The sequence below is a fragment of the Leptodactylus fuscus genome, chromosome 4, assembly GCF_031893055.1.
Source record: "Leptodactylus fuscus isolate aLepFus1 chromosome 4, aLepFus1.hap2, whole genome shotgun sequence".
Taxonomy (NCBI): domain Eukaryota; kingdom Metazoa; phylum Chordata; class Amphibia; order Anura; family Leptodactylidae; genus Leptodactylus; species Leptodactylus fuscus.
Window position 1 is genome coordinate 177,843,862 of NC_134268.1, and position 26,640 is coordinate 177,870,501.

General features: G+C 38.5%; 1 protein-coding gene across 1 annotated transcript in view; it reads left to right on the forward strand.

Moving 5' to 3' along the window:
- SKAP2 (src kinase associated phosphoprotein 2) overlaps nt 1-26,640 on the forward strand; it is a 172,805-nt gene that overhangs the window by 50,411 nt on the left and 95,754 nt on the right. Inside the window, exon 4 of the mRNA XM_075271460.1 lies at nt 1,012-1,113. Coding sequence (XP_075127561.1) covers nt 1,012-1,113 — 102 coding nt within the window. The remainder of the gene's footprint in view (nt 1-1,011; nt 1,114-26,640) is intronic.

A 26,640-nucleotide genomic window follows, 5' to 3' on the forward strand; every position in this document is an offset into this window, starting at 1 on the left:
TGCTCTTTAAGATAGTGAAGGAGTCGCAGGGCAACAGGGCAATCTTCACTCAAGCAACAGGAGTCTTGGCCAAAGTCACCGTCACCATAAACTATCACATTATTTAAAACAGGGAAAAAAGCTTTGAAACAACGGTTGGTTTTTTTCATCTGGCCTCCCAAAATTGTAAATAAAATCTGGTCTAAGGCTAAAGTCCCATGTAGGGAGCAAAAGTGCCGCAGGATAAACTGCATTGCAGTTTTTCTTGCAGCGCTTTTCATATAGTCCACAGAGTTTTCCTCCACGAACTTTCTGCTTCTATTATACCTATATGGAAAACGTCAGCGTTTCTGTAGGTATAATTGACATGTTGTGATTTACGCAATTTTCAAATTGTAGCATTTCAGCTGTGGATTTGTTTCTGCAATGTATGGGATTAGCCAGGATCACATTCACTTTGCAGGTACTGTAAAACCACAGCATTTCTGCCACTGTCAAATTGGAGCATATCCGCAACATGGGGCCCTCGGCCTAAAAGATGCATGCATCCAAAACTCTGCTATTGAAAACACCAACTCATGTTGCAAAAGACAAGTTGAGATACAGCTGAGTAATAAAGAGTTATGGCATCCAGAATATGGTGACAAAGTTTTTTGTGTAAAAGTAGTAAAATAGAAAAAAAACCCTAAACATATTAGGTACCCCTATCATCATACTGACCCACAGACTAACATAAAGATGATATCTAGGGGGCACAGTGAGGACTACAAAATTTGTAATATGAAAATCTATGGCAAATTGTATTCTCTTCTTATTCCTTCCCAGAAAGAGTTAATAAAGATGAATCCTTGATTAACTTTGATTTTTTTACTGTACATTTCAGTTTGAACCATCGGTTGGTAATCTTTCTTTTTCTAAATTCTACACCAAATATTTGCTTCTTGGAGTCAGAGAAAAACTAAAGGCTGAATTAGATCCCACATCCTCTACTGTTATACAAGTTGTAATCACATTTTTATTATTTTCTTCCAGGAGACTCAGATGATCTTGAAGACTTGGATGTTTTTCCTCGCCCCCCTGACACATCTTCTCTTGCCTCTGATCGAGATAAGGATGAGGATCTGCCTTCTGAAGGTATGCTGCTGCTGTTTATTTTACACTATACTGCTCTCTCCTACAAGTGAGTATAACAAGGTACAAGAAATAGAATTACAGGCTTCCTGCTCTCCTGTGTATTTTCTGCCTCTCAATCTTATAGGACTGAAGAGCTCCCTCTAGTGGCTCTTTATGAAATGAAATTGATTTTATTTTACTGCAAAACTTTTTCAAACAGCAGTTTACTTTATGATTATGTCATTTACATTGAGATTTCTACTTATCATTCCCCTTTACATATTATATCCTCTTCCTTAATTAGAGAAATAGATTTTCCAGGCCTTCTTTACACTTTATTAGCTTAATATCAAGAGTGTTACCTATTTTATTATTGTATGTAAGATCTATAATTGTATTAACCGAAATCCCCAAGTACCCCAGATGTACTAGTGATGGATAAAAGCTATAATAGTTAACTAACCAACCTTTTGTTGCTGTACAGTTCTAGATGTATTTCTTATTAAAAATGCAAAATGTATTTGCATATTTAAAAAAAAATACAAAAAGTTAAACTGCAGTATATGTTTTTATGTTGAATTTTTAGATAAATTAACCAAAATATTAAGCTGAACTAAATCTAAGTGATCAATGCTATTTTTGTAATGTATTTTATTTTTAAAAATATTATTTTCATTTTTCTATTGCTATGTCATTATTATTTTCTTTTCAACACTGGAACGATATCACAGGTTAAGTAACGCAAATGTAATCATTTTATTTATTTATTTTTTATTAATATAATATATATATTATATATATATATTATAATATAATATTATATATATATATATATATTACATATATATTACAATATAATATTTTATATGGAATATATAGTCTATATAATATATAGAATTTATTATACTCTATAATATATATATATATATATATATATATTATAGAATATATATATAATAGACTATATATATAAAATATATATAAATATATCTTTATATATATATTATAATATAATAATGTATATATATATTATATATATTATATAGAACATATATATTCTATATACTATATATAATATATTATAACATATATATATGTGTGTAAGATTTAAAGACATTTATATTTACAATATTCGGAGGAGTTTTCCTATATGCAGAACACAATGTCAGAGAATACTTTTCTCCTAGCCAGCCATTATACAAATATTTGACTTTTTCTAAAAAGTAATAATTGGCGCTGCTTTCTATAAAGAAGCATTTAGTAAAAGTTAGGGAATGATATTTTGCAATAACTTCCGTGGGCATTGTACGGAGTCTCTTGCGATTTAATTCCATGCAGTGAATGAAAGCATTCTAAGTTGGTTATAAAGTTATGATTGAGTAATGCTTTGTGACATGATATGATGATCAGGCAGGGCCACTCTGTCTCTAAGTACAATTGCCAAACTAAAATATGCTTCCTGCAACACAGCACTCAAGGTTTTATGTTATCCAGATCATTCCCGTTGGATACATAAATTGCCTTTATGGGGTATAAAATTATGTCTATTGCAGAGCAGGGATAAGTGAGCTGCATGCATGTGTAATAAATACTGTACTCAGTGATTCAGGGAAACATATTTTGTCATCCGTAGAACTTTACCCCTATATATGGGAGCAGTTAGTATATTCCATCTTGTTCTGCCCAAATATGATTTACTTTTACTAGAAATGAAGCACTATTTTGCTTTACTGGAGTATTCATCAGTAACTAACTGAAAATGGCTCCCTCAATGCTCGCTTATTGGATTTAGATAAGGCCGCGACTTAATACATGTTTATTGTACGAACAATATCATTTAAAGATAAGTCTATAAGGATGACCGTAAAATTCACCGATTTAATGTGAATTCAGATTTTATGACTATATTAAAAATAAGGAGTTCAAAGGTAGATGAAGTGAGTGCTTGCAAACCTGTCATGTGTCCAGTCCAGATATCTATCATTAGAATCACCCATTAGGCCTTCGGGGTAATATTGTACCCGTGTTTAACTATTCCTGTTCCGGATTTAACATCTGAACATACAGCGCCATATCACTCTGTACATTCAGCTTAGCAGAGCCATCCGGGATAGGAATAGTTAAACACGGGTACAATACGCCCCGTCTCAATGAGGCCTTAGCCTTAGGAGCAGCCTCGGCCTTATATCATGTCTCATTGCCTTCCACTGCACAATTTTCGCTATTGTTTCCACAAAATGAACTCTTTCCAAATTTTCCAAAAACACCTACTGGTCCGATTGCAAATTTTTTTAAAAAATAACTTTTTACATTTATTTCTTCACTTTTTTTTTTATATGAATCCTTCAGCTGTCACACAATTCTCTATTAGCTCGAGCAGGCAGAATTTTAACAATGAGTGAAACGAAATTAGCCCGGGTCACGGCGAGGTCTGTTATTAAATCTTATTGTTATTTTGTCCTTTTGACTTCTTCTTTGCGGTTCGCACCAACAAAAGTATATAAACTGATAGATTATGAGCGCTAAACATGATAAGTATTTTTCATAATGCTAATGTAATTTTCAAGGTACCGTAAAGGTCACATCCCTATATTTCTATATGCATTAGGAATCTCTGGTGCTCTTTAATATTTCTCCCTCACTGTTCCTCCGGTTCAAAAGTTCACGCGGTTCCCCAATGGCCACCTAATTTTCTAGTTATTCCCCGAAGCCATATGTGTTTTGGTTTCTTTATGGATTATTAGGTACTGTAGGAAAGTCAAATAAGTTATATCTTCTAATGAAATTCTCGCACACTTCAGATCAGTGATGCCTAGACTTGATTGCTAGTAGCAATTATCACAGTCTGGGTGGAAAGCGATTGGTTTTACATGGTACTGAGCAGAAGAACAAAAATCTACCCTTAACGGCATACAAATAATGTAATTACATATCACAAATATATTACGTAGATAATACGCGGCCCGTGCTTTATGCTGATTCATCGCAAGATGGTAGGTTCATGCGCGGCATCAAACCGAGTTCATAGGCAGGTTACTGCGAGCAAGCAGGAATTTTGATTTTTACGTTGGACCTTGATGCCGGAGATTAATGGAATTTCAATGAGGGACTAAAGTGGCCACCAATTTGTCAGCAAAACGGATGGCGATCCTATAGTCATGTCCTCTCATTAATAGCAGTTGTTTGAAAGGTGCTTCATACAATAGGGGCGAGATAATTGATTTTGGAATAGGGTTCCTGTTTCATTTATTGATGTGTCGGTGATATGACATCTAAATGACAGATTTCAATATCAACGCTCGTATTAAGGTATCAGAATTGTATTATTTTTCTATTGATGTTCGCTGACTAATAACTCGCACCGAGCGCGAAGCGTCTCAAAACCTGGCATGACAATAAACCTGTATTGAAAGGGATGACGTCGAATACATTTTGTCTTGGCAGCTGAAACAAAAAAAAATTTAGAGGGATCAATGTAATTGCGAGGAGTCGGATCATTTAAGGAGGTCCAAGCAGATTAAGGGTTAAAATGATATCCTGAAATCTGCATCGTTAAAGCTTGAATCGCAGTGATCGATACATTTGCATCTTCCTAGTCTCTGTCGGATACATATATTAACCCTTTGTGCTGGAAATTGCAGCCTTTTCTAAAAATGGAGTTAGAAGTGGGCGCGGCGTGTTGCTTGGCCGGGATGTGACACGGTTATGAATTTGCGACTTATTAAAATGTCACAAGATTTTAGCCAATCCCATTGGAGGCGGACAAGTAGCATGAAAATAAAAGATACATCTATAGCTATATTTTGAGATGTAACAAATGTATCAACCAAATATTTACTGCAACATGGTTACATTGTCTCCATCAAAACTGACTACAAAAATACCGCACATCATAAATTCCCCTTAAAATGTATTTTTTCTCCAGCATTTTGCATTTTGACACGTACTTCAAATGACATATTTTAGATTATTTCGTACATTTAATATTACATTTAAATGTAATAATTTTATTAAAATTTTACACTACATTTAGAAATAAAAAACTCCTTATATGATCAGTATTTACACAGAAGGGATGAAGGGTTTCCATAGACATAGTGGTAATAGTTTTAAAAATAGGCTCGTGCTAGACATCCAGGGACTCATTTTATTGCACCATATCAATAAAGGGACCAGCAGCTGCCCCGTCAATAGTAATAAAGTTACAGACTACAATGTGCCGCATTCTAACTAGATCCTTGATCTTTGGGAAGTTTCATCTTTTCTAGAAACAAATGTCTTTCTGACTGGCTATTATTTATCTCTCACTTGCCGCCGCTGCTTTAATTATGTGATGTATTTGCTTATGATGAGTGGTAAATCCACAAATGGGAGGGAAGTAGTTAATAGATAACCAGAGGCTGCAGCCTTGCTGGCTCATGTCCTCGTAAGGGTTAAATTGCATCATTCTGAGCACAGGCCTTGCCCCATTAGCCAGCCTTGTGGACTCTCATATAGGCACGCTGCTGCTGCTGGTCACATAGGCTTAGTCTTCTAAGGGGTTATAGAAAAAAGCTTGAGATAAATTTCTGCAAGTGTCCAAAGGTTATGTATATTATATTGTATAGAAATGGAGCTCATTGACAATGCTCATGAATATAAAGATGGATGAATAGATAGATAGATAGATAGATAGATAGATATGGATAGATAGATAGATAGATAGATAGATAGATAGATAGAGATATAAGAAAGAAAGAGGCCATAGATAGATATTAGACACATTGAAGATTGATAAATCCATAAATAGGAAAGAAGTAAAGAACTAGAAGGATAAATAGACACAAATAATTGATGGATCTCTCAAGGCATGTAAATTTTAGTAAATATTTTTTGTTATTATTCTTGAAATAACTTTGGAGCTTCCATCCACTGAACTCCTTATTGTGATATCCCTCTGTTATTCCTACTGGAAATTAATGAATAAATTGACACATATGAGTTACCAGTTGCAAGTGTATCTCTATGCACTGACACATCAATACTAACTTTGCAGTTTAGGAATATCCCCCTATGATAAGGGGAAGAGTAACACCCATTTGTCTTTTTTTCATCATTTTTTTTTTTTTTTTATAAATATGCAAGAAGAATAACAGAGGGATGGCACAATGCAGGGTTGTGAGAAAAGTCATGGGGAGTACAAGTATTTACTGAAATAGAGATGTCAGAAATGGCTAGAGTATGTTGTTATTTTTCAGGCCTTGTGTATAAAAGTAGTGATAATTTTAATCAGATCTGAATATTCAAAACTTCTGAAAGTTTATATATATTAGCCTCTGCCCGTGAATTCATCTGCGGGTTGTTGAAGTCAATGATCCGCCTATATTCAGTAAATTGCTGCCATCGATGGTTTTCCTGGGTAGCTCGCTGGGTAGCCATACAATGACCGTGTTGTAGGCGTTGATGATCCTCCTGCTCCAGCAGCTGTCAAGCTGGCCTGTCACTGAACTTGTCCCTCACGCCGTGCCTGTGACTGTTCTGGCATCTCAGCAGCTCTCTGGGATGCCATATAATGTGTGTGTTGTTGGTGTCAATGATTCCCCTCCGCTTGAGGAGAACTCTGTGACTTCTGGCTACCTTCATAGCTCTTGTTACTTTAGAATTTTGCCACAAACTAGATTTTATTTTTCCCATCATGTTTAAAACTGTCAAACTGCCAATTTGGATTAAAGGTGTTTTCCCATCCAGTGTGTCAGCACTGCCTGAAGCAGATCAGATAATATGGAAATCTGTGTACACAATGGACTCAGTGTTATCTGTGTATTTACATAGAGAGATAACAGACCTGGCTTTAACAGCAGCCTCCAATTAGCTGAGATAAGCTGCTGCAAGAGCAGTGTAATATAGTATATGAACATAAATTTATAGCAGTCGGGAAGACATGTCATTTACTGGGATATAAAGCAGCCTATGTGTTAATTGAGGTTACAAACTATCTATGTGCCAAATTTCATCCAAATCCGTTCAGCCGTTTTTACGTGATCGAGGAACAAACATCCAAATATCCAAACATCTAAACTTTCACATTTATAATCTTAGTAGGATATCTGGGTATTGTATACTCCAGTAGTAATGAAAAAGCAAAAAATCTGCATCTAGATGACTTATTTGGCGGAGGCTAAGATACAGTAGTCTACATGGCACACTTTGTGCAGGATGACTGCACACATGGTCAGATGGAGTCATTTGGCTGTCAGCACCACAATGTCTATGGGCCCTTTTCATTGCTGTCATTGGCCTGGAAGTGTTTGTTTTATACTGCTTAAGAGGATGTAGGAAATTTTATTGAATGCAAGTATCTCTGTGTGTACAGGGGGAGATTGATGAGTCCAAATGCACCTGTTTTTGAGTACAATTGCATTGAAAGGAACGTTGCTGTGGCTATACACCAGATTTATCAATTTTTATGACAAGTGTAAAGTGCCTGCAAATACAGATATGAAGAACAAGTTGTAGAACTCATTTACAAAAGCAATATCCCTGCACTGAGAAGTGAGGGGTGGGGGCAGGCTGGGAATGTGCCCCAGATTGTAGGTGTTGGGGGTGCGCAACAACAAAGATATGCTTACTTGGCAGGATATAAAATTACTGGGATAGGGCAGCAAACTAATTAATTTCCAAAAGTGTAGGCGAGCCTTTAACAATTGCCAGGAGGGAATCTCATTTGGTTTTGGTCGTGGTCACCTCTTCTTTATATACATCATAGTCAAACAAGCAAACAATTTTGGAAAGATATTCATCCAAACATATGTAGTTATTTTCCTTACACATCACCAGGTTTAATAGATGGGTATTCCAATTCCAGCACTGGGTCACTTACTTTTTTTTGTAATACTTTTCACAGTTTCTTACTATGACAGGTGCAATTCTAGAATCCTTGATATTCATGAGCTACTGGTTAGTTCTGCACATTGACAGCATTCTCCCTATGTACAGTATAGGGAGAATGCTGTCAATAAGCAGTGGGAAGTTAGAGGAGGCCCATACAAACTAGGATCCTAGTTCACACCATGGATACCTCACGATGTACTAGATAAATGGTGAGTTTATAAAACCTACTGCACCAAATAAAGGACAAACCATTCCTGGCCATAGTTCATGCTGCCCTTTCATAGGGCTGGATAAATCTGTTGACCTATCCCATTAGCACGAAACCTACAAGTATAAGTTTGTTTCTTACATAATATTGTAATGTGAACTCATAATATCTAGAACTGACTTTGTGTGAATAGTGCTGCAGGAAAAACCTTGATGCATTTCCACCGCTGTTTTTGCTGCAGTGCTTTTTGGCTGTGGCCGGCTACGTGGGATAAAATAGCGATTTAATAAAACTGACCTATAAGTGTAACTTCATTTTTGCTACATTATAATACATTTTGGATTATTGAATATCAGATTAAATAATTCCATTACAAAAAACTTAGACCTAATTGATTTGGTTATTATTATTTTGAGTTTTTTTGTAAAGAGTAATGAAGATTAAAGATACGGAAAGAACCAAGTGTCAGATTTTAGGAATCGGTTGTTTTTCCATTGCAGGAGTCAGGATATCATTTACAAAGCTTGTTACTATTTATAAAGTGCTCTCCATTCTCCAGCTTTACAGAATTTATCTGTCACTTCCAAGGCATATATTATACTTAGAATAACAGTATAGCTACATGACTGTGTTACAAGAGAGACTAAACATTTCTGTTCAGAACTCCATACTGGCTGCAGTTTTAATGTCTCTTGTCAGTTCTATAGATGACTAAGACTTAATGAATCGGTAGCTTTATTGAGTGCAGACCTGCTGTCTTGGCTTTCATTCACCGTAAAAATTGCAACCAAAACCTGCATATAAAAATGAGATTGAATAAGTACCGTATATACTCGAGTATAAGCCGACCCGAATATAAGCCGAGGCCCCCAATTTTACCACAAAGAACTGGGAAAACCTATTGACTCGAGTATAAGCCTAGGGGGGGGGGGGGGGGGGGAATGCAGCAGCTACTGGATAATTTCAAAAATTAAAATGGTCGAAGTGTTTGGGTGCAGTAGTTGCTGGGTGCTAGGAAAGGGGAGGGGGTGTTTTTGTTGTATGTCTGCCCCTTCTCTGAGCTTGAGGACTGTTTTTTTTCCCCCCACTTGGAATTCAGTCTGGCTGAATATAGGGTATCTGCAGTGCTCCTATTAACCCCTTCCCAACGGAACAGGAGTGCTGCAGATACCCTATATTCAGTAGACTGGGCACTTTCAGACACAGGGATATTTTATGGGAGACTCTATACAATACTATTGCAGCTGGTCATAACCCCCCCCCAAAAAAAAAAAAAATAAAAAATATATATATATATATATATATATATATATATATATATATATATTTTTTGTGTGTGCTTGACTCGAGTATAAGCCGAGGGGGGCTTTTTCAGCACAAAAACTGTGCTGAAAAATTCGGCTTATACTCGAGTATCTACGGTATAATGCTAGCCAAAACTAAAATTTATTTTCCCATCCCATCGACACATTGCAGAAAATTATGTGCAGTGGATATGCTGCAATTTCCAAAACTGTTGCGTGATCCGTTGTCGCCATGTTTTTTCCCATAGCGCTTTTTTACTGTGGCCTTAGTCTAATAAGAATTCTGGAGCATCTTTTGTCAGAACTATAGTTCCTCTGTTATTTTTCCTGGAAATGTACAAAATTTAACACCTGCTCCTTGCCTTCCTTTTGATCAGTGGGACAAAACAGATAGAGCAGATAGTAGGACAAACTCTATGCACAAAAAAAAGTGATAACACCCAGTTATCAATTTATTCCTGTATTTCCTAGAGGACTAACAGAGGGACTGTTTGTGATTAAATTCTAATAGGTTCTCTGAACTTGTCAATTATTGGGGAATACAATATTATAATAGAAATAGCATGTCAGAACCTTATAGATCTTCTTTTAGAGAGAAGAATGAACATAAAGTCTAATCTTATCTGGACCCCTACAAGTTCTCAGTTTTCCCCATTAACATATGAATCAAGCAAAGGAAAGGACATTTTAAGCTTTTAATGGGTTTGTTGAACCTCCCTTGGCACTGGGCATTGATAACCTTATAACCAGGTTCATCTGCAGTATACATGGTCATAAATCTTCATACATATCAGATTATATTTGTGGTGTCTGCGTAAAGTGGTATTTTTGGAATCTGACTTTAATTCCGTCAAAAAGAATTCTAGTGTAGTTTTTTTTTTCACAATATCTTGTCTGCTGTTGCTAATGCATGCACCGTAATGTATACATTCAGGGCTAATTTTACCCCTGAGTATATGGAATTGCCATTACTAGCTAATGATAATGTTCAATGTGATCTAGCTGAGAGTAAGTCTAACACGCTAAGTATGATTTGCTAAATATGTTGCTTTCTTCTGTTTCCTTGGTTGTGCATAATTTAAAGAAGAATTTTTTAATTGCTTCTTCACTTTATATGGACATCTGGTAAAATTTGCAGTTCCTTTTCTTACCTGTTTCTTTACTTTATGATGTGTACACGTCATAGGTGTATAGAGAGAGGTTGTCTTGTCGTTCATTGGGGCATATTTACCTCTGAAAATGCTCCAAAATTCTAGCAAAATTTGACACTGGTGTAAACATGGTACATGCTTGGTGCAAGGTGGCACACCTTTGACTCATCTTAGTGCATTTAGATTGGGTTAAATTTTTTTGACTTCCCAGAAAAGTGGATGTAGATTCTCAGGAGATGGCTATGTGCACCAACAATGAGCAAAGATAATGTCGAAAAATTCTGTCTCAAAGTGAGCCAACATAAAGGTGCCATGGACTTAGGGTCGGCAGACCAAAGATATGCCAGATCTATCATCCAACATCAGCCACTATGATAAATCTGGTGTATTTTCAGACCACCTTTCTAAGTTTACACTGTCAATCTATTAGTAAGTCTGGATCAATGTGTGCTAATGCTAAACTATGTACCAAAATTTTGGTGCAAGTCAAAACATAGGTGTTTTACACTTAGACTAGACTGTTTAAAGATGTGCCAGGTTTATCTTCAAGTATCACCATAGAAGAAAATTCAGAAACCCCTTATATTTGCAAGGTGAAAACATGTAAGTATGGGTCTAGTGGCAATCCCAGACGTTTCGGTAATTATGCAAGATGAGGATGGACCAACCAAATCCGAACAGACTTGCAAAATGATCAGCGCTAATTCAATGGAGTAAACTAGGGTTTTCTTCATGGATGGAACAGGAACACACAACGCGTTTCCAGTATAACCCTTTTTCAAGTGTATAAGTTGACAGATGTGAAGTATACTAGCGTGGAGCCAATGTCACACTAGTATACGAAACATCTGTCAACTTATACACTTGAAATAGGGTTATACTCGAAACGCGTTGTGTGTTCCTGTTCTATACATGAAGAAAACCCTAGTTTACTCCATTGGATTAGCGCCTAATATTTTGCCAGTCTGTTCGGATTTGGTTGGTCCATCTTCATTTTGCTTGCTGATGTCCAGGAGAGAGGTCCATAGAGATCTGGCTGCTGTCCTAGTATTTATTAATGACTATGCTCTTTGGTAGTTGTGACCTATCGCAACTTTAGAAGGTGAGTGAGCAGTTCATTGATTTGTCTCTCGCACTTGCCCATATGGTATAACAAGAAGTCCGGCTCGGTGCTGTTCCCTTATTTGTTTCGGTAATTATAACCTTCTTCGGTGGGAACTGGAAGACCATTTATGGAAACAGATATAGAAGAACCATGTGTAGGTATGCTGCTTATGCTGTTCCCATGGAAGAAGGTTATAATTACTGAAACGTCTGGGATTGCCACTAAACCTATATTTATATGTCTTAATAGTTTATAGAATTCTTATGCCCTTGATACTTTGTATATTAAAAAAATGTTATGAATCCTGGACCTGGGTATTATCACCATGTGATGTGAAATAAATTGTTAGATGTTTTCACCTTGCAAATAACAAGTGCCTGGAATTTTTTTCTATATCTTCCAGTATCAGTCACTGTGATAAATCTGGTGCATGTTTAGAAAGTCTAACTATTCAGTATTAGTAAATTTTCCCCAATGAATCATTCCAAGAGTCAAAGAAAATGAACTTGAAATCCCGATGTGCATTATAAATGGACCAAACAATAAGACTGGGGCCATACAGGTTGAAAACGCCACAGCTAACCTGCTGCAATGTACAGTAGCGGTGTAGTGAATGGTGGGGCAATGATCAGGAACGGAGGCTCCTAGGTAAGGTTGTTCCCGATCATTGCCCGCTTCTTGGCTGCATTTACATGTGATAGTCATCTCCGCTGTATGGGGCTGAACAAATTGCTTACAGACGGTGATGGGCTGCCAACAAGTGATGATTTTCGGTGCCATATAATAGATGCAATGACCCAGCAAACAAGTGTTTGCTGGCACCTTTACTCCGGGGCAATGATCGGGAACATCTATTACTAGGAATGGTAGTTCATGATAATTGACTAGAAAATTGTCCTGTGTAAGAGGTCCTTTAGGCATTGTTTTCTTAAGGAGAATCAATAGAGGATTCTTAAAAATACTACTCAGATAGGTATTACAACCATGACTGTACATAGAAAAGGTATGTCTGCAACCAAGGGCCATGTTACCTATAAGGCAAACAGTGCACTTGCCCTATAGTAGTGAGGAGGGGGTTGCCCTCAGGATGGGGCTCTCAGGACTTAGAGTGCTGTCCCACTGTTCCTGGCAGTGGTTCTCAAATGCAGTGCTGCGGTACGGGGCTATCAGTTCTGTGCTCCACAATTCAGGTCCCCAGTAGTTTTGTTTGAGGCCGGTGGGAGCAATGAGCTTCAATCCAGATATCAATAGAACCAGAGCATGTACTCAGCACCATGGGGATGGGACTAGGTGAGTAGGTTTTTTGTTTAATGTATTGTAATGTCTGAGGGGACACAGGAGAAGACAGGTTAATGTTTGAGGGACCCCTTGGGGTGGTACAGTTTAATTAATGCCTGAGGGGCCACTGGGGGAGACAGGTTATTTACTGAGGGTCTACTGGAGGGACATTACATTATGGGTGGCAAATGCAGGGGCATTTGAGTGCATGATGGGCCACTGAGGAGTATTATACTGTGTGAGGTTCACTAAGAGGCATTATACTATGTATGGGCCACGGAGGGTCACTGGGCATTACCATTTGTGTGGGTCAAGTATATCTAAGTGAAGGTGATAGGTGGGGCCACTTATGAGACCATGACACTGGGCCCAATACAATATTTAATAAGGCCTTACCAGCGGCTGCCACTAGCCGTTACTTAGAAGCTTTCTGTGTACTATGAGATATTAACTGAACTAAATGTCCAGAATTCTGGCTTAATATGCAGCAGAAACTACAATAAATGCTAAGCATGGACTTTATTATGTATTTTGCACTTTTTTGAGCCTTACTAAACAAAGAAACGTGGCTTAGTAGTTAGGAGTGGGATATCATGAAAAAGTATGAGTGGCTTAAGATACAATATTAGAAGTCTATGGAGAGGGGAAGGAGAGGATAAGAAGGGCTCCTCAAAGCAGAGAGACATCTACACTATAGGAGACAGTTGTTTCACAGCATCGCTGGGTTATGAGGGATTACTATCCAGCCTTCTCCTGAGAAGTTATGTCTATTTTATTCAGCAGAAAGTCTTATTTGTCTCTCTCCTTCTCCTACCATCTCCATAGACTTCATTGTAAATTGACGCTGATTCTGCATAGAGTATGGACCACAATAACTCAGATAAGAAGTAATGATGGGAGTAACAGTAAAAGATACAGACGCAGGCTTTTTTTTTTTTTTTTTTTTTTTTTTTTAGTAAAGCATATTGCAAAGTTTGTTCCCTTCACTTCCACTGTTGATTTATGAAAAAATAAATATAAGTTTCTGTATGCTTTAAACTATAGATGGGTGAATACTTTCATACTTTGCCAAGTTCGACCTGAATATTCCAAATTTTTTTATGAAACTGAACAAATGGAGTTTTGACTTGGACTTCAGACCCCAGAGCATAATAGGTGGAGCCTAGGGGAGGTGAAAAAAAAGTTTAAAAAAATTCATACTCACCTACTTCTTTTGGGCCCCCTCATGGCATCCGGAGCTCTCCTGGTGACGTCTGGCTCTCTTCTGTGACATCACCAGCCCAGGCTCAGAGCTGAGGCCTGTGGTTGGCTCTCAGCCGTGACCTGGGAATGATGAGTGTCATGATGCTTGCTGTGCCCATATGACTTCTGGTGGCCCAATCACAGGCCTCATCTGTGACCCCTGGAACGATGAAGTCACAGCAAAATGCTGGATATCACCAGGAGAACGCCAGATGCCGCAACTAATCTGAAAGAGGTAATGGAAGGTGAGAATTAATGTTTTCTATTATACCTTCCCTGGGCCTCCACCTATTATATTCTGGGGTCTGAAGAGACATAATTTCGGCTGTGTTAGCCTTAGAGAGCTAGACATTGGATAGATTGCTAGGAACCATAAGAGTATTCTACAATATATTTTAAACTAATGTAAGGTGTTTTTCATGCCAAATTTGCTCAAACTGAAATGAATCAGGGACCAAAGCCACAAAACCTGAACCCCAAACGAATCTTCAGAAGATTGCCCATCTCTGCTTTACACATCACAATTTCGAGCATGCTGGGGGCAACACGGTGGCTCAGTGGTTAGCACTGTAGCCTTGCAGCGCTGGAATTTGTATGTTCTCCTGGTGTTTGTGTGGATTCCTCCGTGTTTCCTCCCATACTACAGAGACATACTGATCGGAAAAAAAGTGTACATTGTGAGACCTATATGGGGCTTACAATCTTCATTAAAAAAAATAAAAATTGAGCATGCAGACACAGATTTTTTGCCAACTAGGAAAATTAATGGCATTTTCTTAGAAATCCCAAGGCAGTGTAAATAACTGCTAAGTCTCCCTATGCTGATGCAGTGGTCTTTTCGACAAAGTACCCCTTCTGACCTATGTCAATTCTCACTATGTCTTCCACCTAGCCAACCAGAACCCTGCTCTGCACTGCCAAGAGACAGTTTTGGAACATTGTTTTTGGTTTGACATATCTCAGATCATGTCACAAGGCTTCTTTAAAAGTCGGGCATTGATTTATAGGAAGTCACCTTCCAGTAGGGGGTGCTAGTGGTGAATTTTTCTTTTCACGGACTACTAATTTGCATACCTTTCAGCACATGAGTATTTATTGGAATGATCATTTTCATCCAAAGTTAGAAATAAAATACTTGCCAACTGCAGGACAAAAAAATCTGGACCTTTTGATCTTACAATTGCTCCAATAATAAAAAAATATAGAAAATTGTTATGAAAATAAAATAAAAATTAACATCTATTGTAAGTTTAGTCCACTGTCATGAGGCCCTAAAATGATGCCTGCATTAGTAGCAATGACATAGAGAGGTCAGACACCTATTCCCTTGTTTCTGTACGACTGCTGCTTTCCTGAATCCATTCAAGCCGCACTTGCGGTAGGAAATGCTTGAGTGCTGCAGAAGCTTTAATAGTAACCTCAGGGCCTAGCGCAATTACAAGATATCTTATGTCTACAGTGTATGAAGGTTGTGACCCGTGAGCAGCATATGTCTGGCTTGGCTAGCAGTATGATTCATTTGGGAGGCTATCTATGGCCAGCCAGGCCCGGGGAAGGCAGTGCGCAGTGACATTTTAGATTAAAGAAAGATTCAATAAGTGCGAGGATCACTGCACAGAACAAGTTATACACATCTCCCATCTTTATTGTGGCTCTTGCACAGTCTTCCAGGGATGTATTTACCTATTTAACATATGCAATTTAAGTAGTCGTAATGTAACCTGCTCTATTTTATTAACATTATGCGAACCCCAACTCAACCCTATTACCATAATCCCATTTGATTACTGTAATCCATTGTAATAATATCCTTTGAGTTGGTGTAATGGCAGAATATGCGTTGAGCATGTCTAGTTATATGTTTTATATTTGTATTTCTAAGATACATTTTCTATCTGACATTAATAGTGACAAATATATGTCCATGATTCTCTAATCCATGATTTTCTGCTCATTCTAAGCTATGTATTGCTGACTAATAGCGTGGGCAAGGCCATCAGGACGGTATTGATCGTACCAGTATTGTTTCATTATGATTGAATGGATGCAAATGATAGCGGAGGGTGCAGGGATATGGACACAATATCCTCAGCACTCCACATTATCGTGCATTCATTTAGTGTCTTTCTACATTGTAGTTTGGACTAGTGACTGCATTTGGAGATATATGTGTTGCCAGTATATGGGTTTAGATCATAGATTGGTAGCCAAGGGGTTTTCTCACCCCAAACGTATTTTTCGTACTATCTATCAGACCTATCTGATTTGTGGGGGTCCTACATTCAAACCCCCTACAGATCAGTTGTATGAGCAGTCTCCAAGTGCCCGAAGCTGCTTCAGTGGACAAGGAGCACATGATCTGGTTTGATCCTATTCAAGTAATGGGAACAGAACTGCAATTCCCCAACACCAGTACTATACAGTGGACAGAGCTAGGATATAAGCAGATTACAGCAGCTTCTGTCACATGGAGGCTGCTGGAACAACTGATCTGTGCAGGGTTCAGGTGTTGGAACCCAACAGATTGCATACTGTCGGACTATCTGCTCTCTTAGCAGCCATATTTGAGAGCAAAAAATAATTGTTCTATCACTAGAAGATACAGTATGTTATTGGAGTCACCCACTTTGGACTCTCCATTTTATTGGGAAGTAACCTTGACAATAAGCCAGTAGCATGCTATCCCACATCAGTTGTGTCATTGGCGTCCATTATGTGACAGATCACAAGTGATGTCACAACATGAGTTTAGTCTATGACAGAACAGAAAAACCAAATTCCCAACACAGACATAAAACTAGCCCAATTGTGATAACAGAGCAGGACAGTGTCTCAATCTGCCCTTGTTCCCAGGAGAACTCTTTTCTCAGAATGGCAGCTATACTCTTCTGATGACATCATCAGCGCTGTGGATGGCATCTGGATTATATCTCCTGTACTACACTAGGGACAAACTTCTCTATTTGTAATGAACATTGAAAAATACATTAAATTATGCATTAGCTACATCAAGAGAGTTCTCCATGATATTAAGAACTTTCAGGCAAAGTTAAATTGGGCTGCAGGTTTGTGGGAAAATACTGCAATTCACAAGAATATCAGCAAAAGATACAGATGTTTGGAACGTTTCTACTATCCTTGCTTGGTAAAGTTCACTGAGATTGGTCACATACTCATTTACGGAAGGGACTTTGAGATGACAGAGAAGTACTGAGAAGCTGCTCGCTCTCCACTGAGAGGGTTAACGTGCAGGGCAATGAAGGCTGGGAGTCTAAGAGTTTGGCCAATAATCCATTCTCCTCTGCAGACCCTTGGGATTACTTATTGTGGGAAACAGCACATCCTATGCATCTGTTCACTGCTAGGTGAAAATCCTCACATGCAGAGGATGTGTGTTGTAATAGATAGAGAATAGTTGTTTTGTGCAGTAGCCATTATTATAGTATGTCCCCATGTGACGCCTTACCAAACACAAACCGTTTAGACTATTAAGAGATTTTCACTGGCTTTGGATGCATCTGTCATGTGGCACATATTGAATGGGTTTTCTTTGAACATTAAAGCGTTTCTAAACTTTCAGACAACTTTTGATTTTCTAGCAGTATTTGTGTCATTAATACCATCTAACAGATCTGTCCCTGATATATCCATTGCAGTCTCAGGCCTTACTATAACTCCTAGGCAGCATGCCCGCTGCCTCGGGGTCATATTTGACGCAGACCTTTCCTTCACCCCTCATATTGAATCACTCGCACGTTCATGTCACCTCCACCTCAAAAACATCTCCAGAATACGCCCTTTCCTTACCAGAGATACACTAAAGACACTTACTGTCTCTCTGATTCATTCTCGCCTTGACTACTGTAACTCCTTACTAATCGGTCTTCCCCTCACTAAACTCTCCCCTCTACAATCTATTCTGAATGCAGCGGCCAGGCTCATCTATCAGGCTAGACGCTACAGCGATGCCTCTGGTCTGTGCCGGTCACCACATTGGCTGCCTATTTATTATAGAATAAAATATAAAGTTATTACTCTCATCCACAAGGCTCTCCATAAAGCCGCACCTCCCTACATTTCTTCCCTCATCTCTGTCTACCGCCCAACCCGTATTCTCCGCTCACTCAATGATCTAACACTTACATTCTCTATTATCAGAACCTCCCACGCTCGTATACAAGACTTCTCCCGAGCTGCACCACTTCTCTGGAATGCTCTACCCCGGACAATAAGATTAACTCCCAACTTCTACAGTTTCAAACGCAAACTAAAGACGCATCTTTTCAGACAAGCCTATCACAATTCCTAATGCACAAAATTGTCTGAACACTGTATAAGCAATGCCGCCCCTGCTACCTCTTGTGTCACCCCCTCTACCTCATAGATTGTAAGCTCTTTTGAGCAGGGCCCTCAGTCCCATTGTGTGAAATGACGTTCTTTGTTATGTATGTCTGTATCTGAACCCTATAAATTGTACAGCGCTGCGGAATATGTTGGCGCTATATAAATAAAATGTATTATTATTATTATTATTACATCTTCAAATATACTTTATTCAAAAAATTTGGCTCCTTTCGGTGACATCCGGCATGTCTTGTGACAATAAGGTTGCAGTTCTACAGTATTTGTACATGACTGGTTGAAAATAGAGTAGGGATTGGAATATATATATTTTTTCCCTATCAGTATGTCTTTTTTGGAGTATGGGATGGAAATCCACGCAAACACAGGGAGAACATACAAACTCCTTGCAGATGATTTTTTGGCTCTTGGAAGGATTCGAACCAAGGACTCCAAGGCTGTAGTGCTAACCACTGAGCCACCGCGTGGCCCCAGATTGGAATAATTTTATGCAACTGTATAAAAATATCCCAAACCCAACTGAGTTTTCAACCAGTGATATATCTGGAAATAATATACTGTAGATAGCACTGTATCCATATAAAAAATCATATAAAAAATGAGAATCTTCTCTTTCCTATGACACCATTTTCTAGTGCTTGAGATACAACTGTATAAAGTCACTTTCCATTCCCCTTATTTTCAAAAGGGAATCTGTCCCTTTTGGGATAGAAATACTAATTTGGTAATTAAATCCACATCATGATTAAATAGACTTTGTAACTGAGTCATGCATGATGTTAAGGATGCTACCCTCTAGAGGGCGGCATACAGAGGCACTGTTCTCCTAATTACATCCTGGAGAATAGATTTGCATATTTTTTACCCTTATTTTCATACACAGTGAGATGTAGGGAGCAGATCTCGATAGCGAGAAGAGCAGAGGAAAGAATAAAGAAATGCAGGATTTCACCAAAAGGACAAAATTTGTTGAGTATATTACATAATGTAATAATGACACAAGTTCTGCCAGAAAATCAAAAGTTATCCAAAAGTTTAGTTACACTTTAAGTTCTTTTTCCTTCGGAATGGAGTTTGAACATTTTATAAGGGTCAACATGTGGGTCTACAATATCTTCAAAAAGACATTGTGGAACACTGATATGTAGACTGGAAAATTCTTGAAGGTTTTTGCAAAAGAGTTTATATGTAAATGGCTACCAATTAGACATTTAAGGGGTTTTCCCATCTCAGTGTTTCAGCAGCTTTGCCTGCAGTCTGTTCTTCTCACTTCCTATATTTCTCTCCTCTCTCTTCCCTCTTGCTGAATGGGACACATAATATGCACTTGCCTGTACAGAACAGGCTCAGTGTTATCTGTATGTTTACATAGAGATATAGCAGACTCAGCTTTATCAGGAAACTGCAGTTAGCTGAACAATTGTCCTGCCGGCAAGAGCACTGAATAAGTGACGTCACTTGTCCTATAGTTCCGTGGTTATAGCAACGCTGCGTAAACAATGGGAGGAAAAAGTTCACATAACAGGCAAACTAAGCAAAATTTCTAAAGCAATATATTTAAGAAAAGTGTTCAATTTGCATAGGCTACCATTATAGATAGGATCATTGAGATGGGACAACTCCTTTAAAGATATTCCCATCATGGGAGTAACTATAGGGGGCAGAGGTATTAATTGCTACCCGGCCCTTCAACTTCAGAGGGTATAAAGCCCTGTACAACAGAAGGTTACAACAGTATTATACTGTAGATAACACATGGAATGCAGGGGTACCATTACATTTATTACACTTAGTCCCAGGGATCTTTAAGTTATGCCTCTGATATCCACATATGTCCAGTAACTTTGGTGACCCTGCTATATTAAAGCAAACTCACTGGGAGGAAAAAAACAGATTTGGAATAGCGTTGAGGGTTGGGGTTCAGAAAAGATCGGATCCTGATTGGTGATTGAGTAAATTTCATGATCGTGATCGGGTTCCGATCCCGCCTAAAAAAAGATTGGGAACGGAATTCCAATCCCGAATGCTCAACTTACCTGCACAGATCTGCTGCCGCTCCCCGTTCTTCTCACTCCTCTTCTTTCTCCTTCACATGCCTTCAGAGTGCCCTGCGTGCCCCCGCCTCCCTAGACTAGTGTTAGAGGTGCTGGGAGAAGGCGGGGCTTGTGGCTTAGGAGAGTGTGGGTGGGTACTGGGAGGGGAGATGTGAGTGATGCACTCACGTCTCCCTGCCCAAACTCTCCTAAGCCACAACAAGCCCTGCCTACTCCCATAATCTCTAACACTAGTCTAGGGAGGTGGGGGCATGCACAGCGCTCTGAAGGCATGTGAAAGAAAGAGGGCCGGACCGAGAAAAATGGGGAGCGGCAGCAGATCTGTGCAGGTAAACGGACACTAGGGGGGCTAAGTAGCCAGGGGATTTTTTTTAATCACTACACAGCGTGAAGTCCAAAAATTGAAACAATTTTGGACTTTATGCTGTGTAGTAAATAGGATAGTTTTTAAAATCCGATCTTCAGTCATTAAAAAAACCCCATTGACTTGTATTAGGATCGGAATTGGGATGGGGATCAGGTTCAGATGGAAAATGATTGGAAATAGGATTTTAAAAACAATCCTGAAATTTCAAGATCGACTCAACCCTAATTTGGAATTAATATGTGGCTCATCACCTTGATAATATGGCATGCATGGATGGTATTTTTTTCCCAAGGAAATTTCCATTGTGCCATAGCTTATGCTAAATGTCTTAAAAAAATAAAATAGGAATACTTTCCTTATAAGCAGCCCTAGGGATGAACAGGAAATTAATTTGAGTGCCTCTACAAATGAGCCGGCAGTACACCGCAGGTCCGGTATGGTCACCCACTGGCTGAGCACATACTGTTTTCGTGGGGTACAATTCAATGCAAAATGGCATCATTTCCAGAACTGACAAAACGAATATTGTGAGAAGGCAAACTAATTCATTATATACAAATCCATCAAGTCAATGCAAATGGTATTACCTGTATGGAGTAGAAGCCACTTCCATAGCTGAAAACATATTACGTTATGAATGGATTACTGGAATGAATGTCCAGTATATGAACCCAGGTCCATGAGAATGTGGCTCACTAAATAAAAAGCATTACACAATTTTATAGATGACTGTCAGGCCATAGCCCTATTACAGTTACATGTGTCCTTGAGGTGTAATAAGAATAGCTAGCTTACTCACTATAACTACATGGTAGATGTGCCAATGAGTTTGTATTAACCCATAATGGCCTATAAGTAACATAAATAGCTAATATCCCTTAAAATATATTAACCCAAACTGACGAATGAATAGCATAACATGCCCATAACATGCCCATACCCATACCCATGCCCTTAATATTATAGCAGGTGGTTTAACAAATCATTTATTTCATTGCACTAATGGAAATTGTTTATTAGAGTGTAAACTTTGGTAATGTTTAAATATAAGCCCCCCCTTAAGGCTAAGGCCCCACGTTGCGGAAACGCAACTTTTTTTGTTGCAGATTTTGCTGCATTTTTTGATCCAAGGCCAGAAGTGGGTTGAGCACAAAGGAGAACTATAAATGCTTCCGTTATATTTCCCATTTCTTTTGTAGCCACTCCTAGGTTTGGCTCAAAAAAACGTAGCAAAATCTGCAACTAAAAAAACAACTTTTCCACATCGTGGGGTCATAGCCTAAAGGTGCCATAGGCTGCTGCCTACGGTGTCTACTCCTCATCCCAGCTATGTTTTGATATATTCAGTTCCATTTCCTATGTTTCAGTTAATAACTATTGCTCTCTGTTCTATCAAATAAAAGATGTCCTCTATATGGACAATGAATAATTTTAGTCTATGTAAAAAAAAATTCTAGAACATTCTGTTATGCTCATCTGTTCCTATGATAATTTTAGGAAGAAATTTACAACCATGTCCCTAGTGTAAGGGGCGTGTCACTGTGCTGCCTGCACTGATTGGACACCATGAGAGTGCTGCAGGGACACGCCCCCTACAGGTAGCACACCATGTTTCAATTTCTTCCTAAATTTCTAGGAGGCATCACAGAGGAATGGTCTAATGTAAAGCTTTTAGAAAATATGATCCATAATTGTTATTTTATGAAGAATATAATAATTTACTAAAAAAGGTATGTGAAAAGAAGTGGCAGGTTCACTTTAAGCAAACCTTAAAGCACGGTGGCTCAGTGGGCAGCACTGTAGCCTTGCAGTACTGGAGTCCTGGGTTTGAATCCTGCCAAGGATGACATCTGTAAGGAGTTTGTATGTTCTCCCTGTGTTTGCGTGGGTTTCCTCCGACACACCAAAGATATACTGATAGGGACTGTAGATTGTGAGCCCTATATGGGACAGTGCCTGTCAATGTCTGTAAAGCACTGCAGAATATGATGGCGCTATATAAGTAAGCATAATAAATAAACTCTGCCTATAATATACACATTATAGTACATACGGCCCACATACATTGTAGAAAGTAATAGATCCAACCACCTATGTCATTACTTGCACTTCTCATGAACACTGTTTCTCCACTCAGACATGACAGATTACATGATCTATTGCTGACACGGCCACTTATACTCAAAATTCAACGCTTAACACTTTAGATTAGCAGCCACTAAGTGGGAAGCGAACAATTTGCTGCGCCATTATGGTCGCTACTTTCCAAATATTAATTAAATATTGTTATCGTTCATTAGTATTATTATTGGGTAATAACCATTGTAACAGCCAAGGAGTAGGACTAATACGGCTGAAAATGCGCGTCTCCCACTGTTTAAACGTTTTCTCAGACTTTTATTTGGCGAACATAAATTGAGGGAATGATTTGTCAGGTCTATGATAAAAAGAGTAAAAAAAAAAAAAGTTAAAATTCACAAGGCATCATTCTGCTGTAATTTCCCAGTTGTGTCTATGATGCATATTTAATGCTTAGCCTATTCAGTTGTCACCGGTGTTATTTATTATTGACGTGCCAAGATCCGAACGCAAGGTTTTGGAGATATCACATCAGCTTGCAAGCTGTAATTTAAAGATGTAGCAAAGCAGCAGCTACCTTTAATTACCCGGCATCAGCGCTCATTAGGATTTATGCATCCAACGCCTGTGATTGTTTGCTGTTTTTTATTTTTTTATTTTTTTATTTTGACTTTATTTTTTCTTCTCAGCTCCAAGATTTAAAAGGAGATGCTGCCCCATCTTTCTTCTGACTCAGAGGGAGTTCAGTGACCTTTTTGCGGCAAATTATGTAGAAAGAAAATATTTATATTCATTTAAAATAACCTCGGTGAAGAAATAGTCTCATTACCCTGTTTGATCAATTCCTTGTAGCTGGGGCTGCAGCATGCCGCTCTCGCCATTGGTTGATGGAATACACTGAGAAGTAGCTAATGGTAATGGTGCTCATCAGGACTGGGTTCAGCCAGCGGTCAGCAACAAATAATGCAGGACTGTTCCTAAGTTTGTAGCTGGTGGAATTCGCTACATGCCCCAAGCCGGCAGCATCTCTGAATTTGGCTATTTGATTAGAACCAAGGCGTATTCACTGCTCAACAGCTGCATTTGCACAACATAGATCTCTAGTGCCTGCGAAAGATTTTCTTTTGTCACGCTCAAAGAATACGGCAAACAAAGGGTTTATCGTAACGCGCTTCAATGCAGCCCAAACTTGAGCGATGTTGGGTTTTTTTCGACAAAAATATGAATGTAATATATAAATAAGCGTACAATAAATATTTTATAAATTTCCATTCACTGATATAAAATCTAATTGATATTAATGCACCGGAATATATAAAAATGGCTGCGTTTTACGCTATGGAGGCGAAGCTCATCCTGATGAAAATGTAAATGTAAACATGATGTGTCACTGGGATTTACAACAGTGCATTTCCCACAGGAAATGAGCCTGGAAGATGGGAAAACCTGTCTCTCTTTTATTGAAGACAGAGGTATTTACAACCCTTCTAGCAAGGGACAAGACAGAGGGGCCATGATGGCCTTAATTTTATGGCGCTGCAGAACCCTGCTTGGAAAAAAAAGTCAGTTTTTATGGCTTTATGGCATCACGCTGAATTAGCACAATGTTTTGATGGGAAGTTCAGACAGACACATCAGACTGGTTCTGGGGAAGTCTGCCCATGGAGATGACATTTATTTTAGACTGATTTTTTTTTTTTTTCAATGTATGAATCTGTCAAGCAACATAATGTTCTGCTCACCTGTTACCCTATGAAATATATTGTTTACCCTCCGCAAAAATAATATTCTCTATCATTTTTTGAAAGGATTTATTTCATATAGCCTATAGGACACCAGCATATACCGCAGCACTGTACAGAGATTGGCAGCACTCTACATGTTGCACTGGGGAATATGTTATGACCTACATAGTAATGTGGGATTGACCGTGTAATTGTAGATTATTTATCACCATTGGAATTTACACATACGATATATAATCCAATATGTATCCTATAGAGATGGACAATAATGATACATTTTATGTTTTCTGTTTCCCTTTGTAAAACACCACATATTAACCCCTTAGCGACCCTTGACGTAACTGTACGTCATGGGTCGCATGGGGATGTATAGAGCGAGCTCACACGCTGAGCTCGCTCCATACACGGCAGATGCCGGCTGTATCATACAACCAGGACCTGCCAATAACAGCAGCGGTCGGTGCCCGAGCCGATCGCTGCTGTTAACCCTTTACACACTGCGGTCAAACGCGACCGCAGCATGTAAACAGCGCAGGCGGCATGGGCGCCGCCATGTTTCCCCGATCGCCGCCCTCCTGAACGTCACAAGAGGGCGGTGATCGGTTGCTATGACAGCCGGAAGCCTATTGAAGGCTTCCAGGCTTGTCTCTGCCCGAGATCTATTAGACGATGCCAGAGGCATCGTCTAATAGAAGTGCTGGGATTCTGCTATTCACTGCAGTACTGTAGTATTGCAGTGAATAGTATGAGCGATCAGACCCCCTAGGTTTCAAGGTACCTAAGGGGTCTGATCATAAATGTAACAGAAGAAAAAAAAAAGTTTTTAAAAGTATTAAAAAAATAAAAAAAATATAAAAGTTCAAATCACCCCCCTTTCCCTAGATTAGCTATAAAAGTAATTAAAGAACATTAAACATAAACATATTAGGTATCCCCGCGCTCCAAAATGCCCGAACTATTAGAATATTAAAACATTTATCCCGTACTGCGAACGGCGTAGCGGCAAAAAAAATAAAAACAGCCAAAAAGCGTTTTTTTCAACACTTTGCCTCCTATAAAAAATTGAATAAAAAGTGATCAAACCATCAGATCTTTCCCCAAATGGTATCAATAGAAACGTCATCTTGTCCCGCATAAAAAGACACCACAACCAGCTCCATACATGGAAATATGAAAAAGTTACAGGTGTTAGAACATGATGACACAAAAATTTTTTTCTATTTTGCAAAGTTTATCATTTTTTTAAAAGTATCAAAACATTTCAAATACTATATAAATTTGTTATCACCGCATTTGTACTGACACGTAGAACACAGGTAACATGTCATTTGTACCAAACAGTGAACGCTGTACAAATTAAACCCATAAGAAAATGGCGCAAATGCATTTTTTCTCCAATTGCACCTCATTCTGAATTTTTTTCCAGCTTCCCAGTACATTGCACAGCATATTGAATGATGCCATTACAAAGTACAATTTGTCCCGCAAACAATAAGCCATCATGTGACTCTGTGAACTGAAAAATGAAAAAGTTATGGCTCTTGAAATGTGAGGAGGGAAAAACGAAAATGCGAAACCAAAAAATGGCCTGGTCCTTAAGGGGTTAATAGGTCCAATAGTTTACCTTAGTGTTTATTAGGGATTACCTCCTTTCTGTTAAAGGAACATATGTTATTAATGATGTCAACAGGGCCATAAATGACAATTACATTTTTATTATTTATCTGATATTGCTCTATTGTAAAGGTAATATATAGAGTAGAATTGATTTATGATTTGTTTA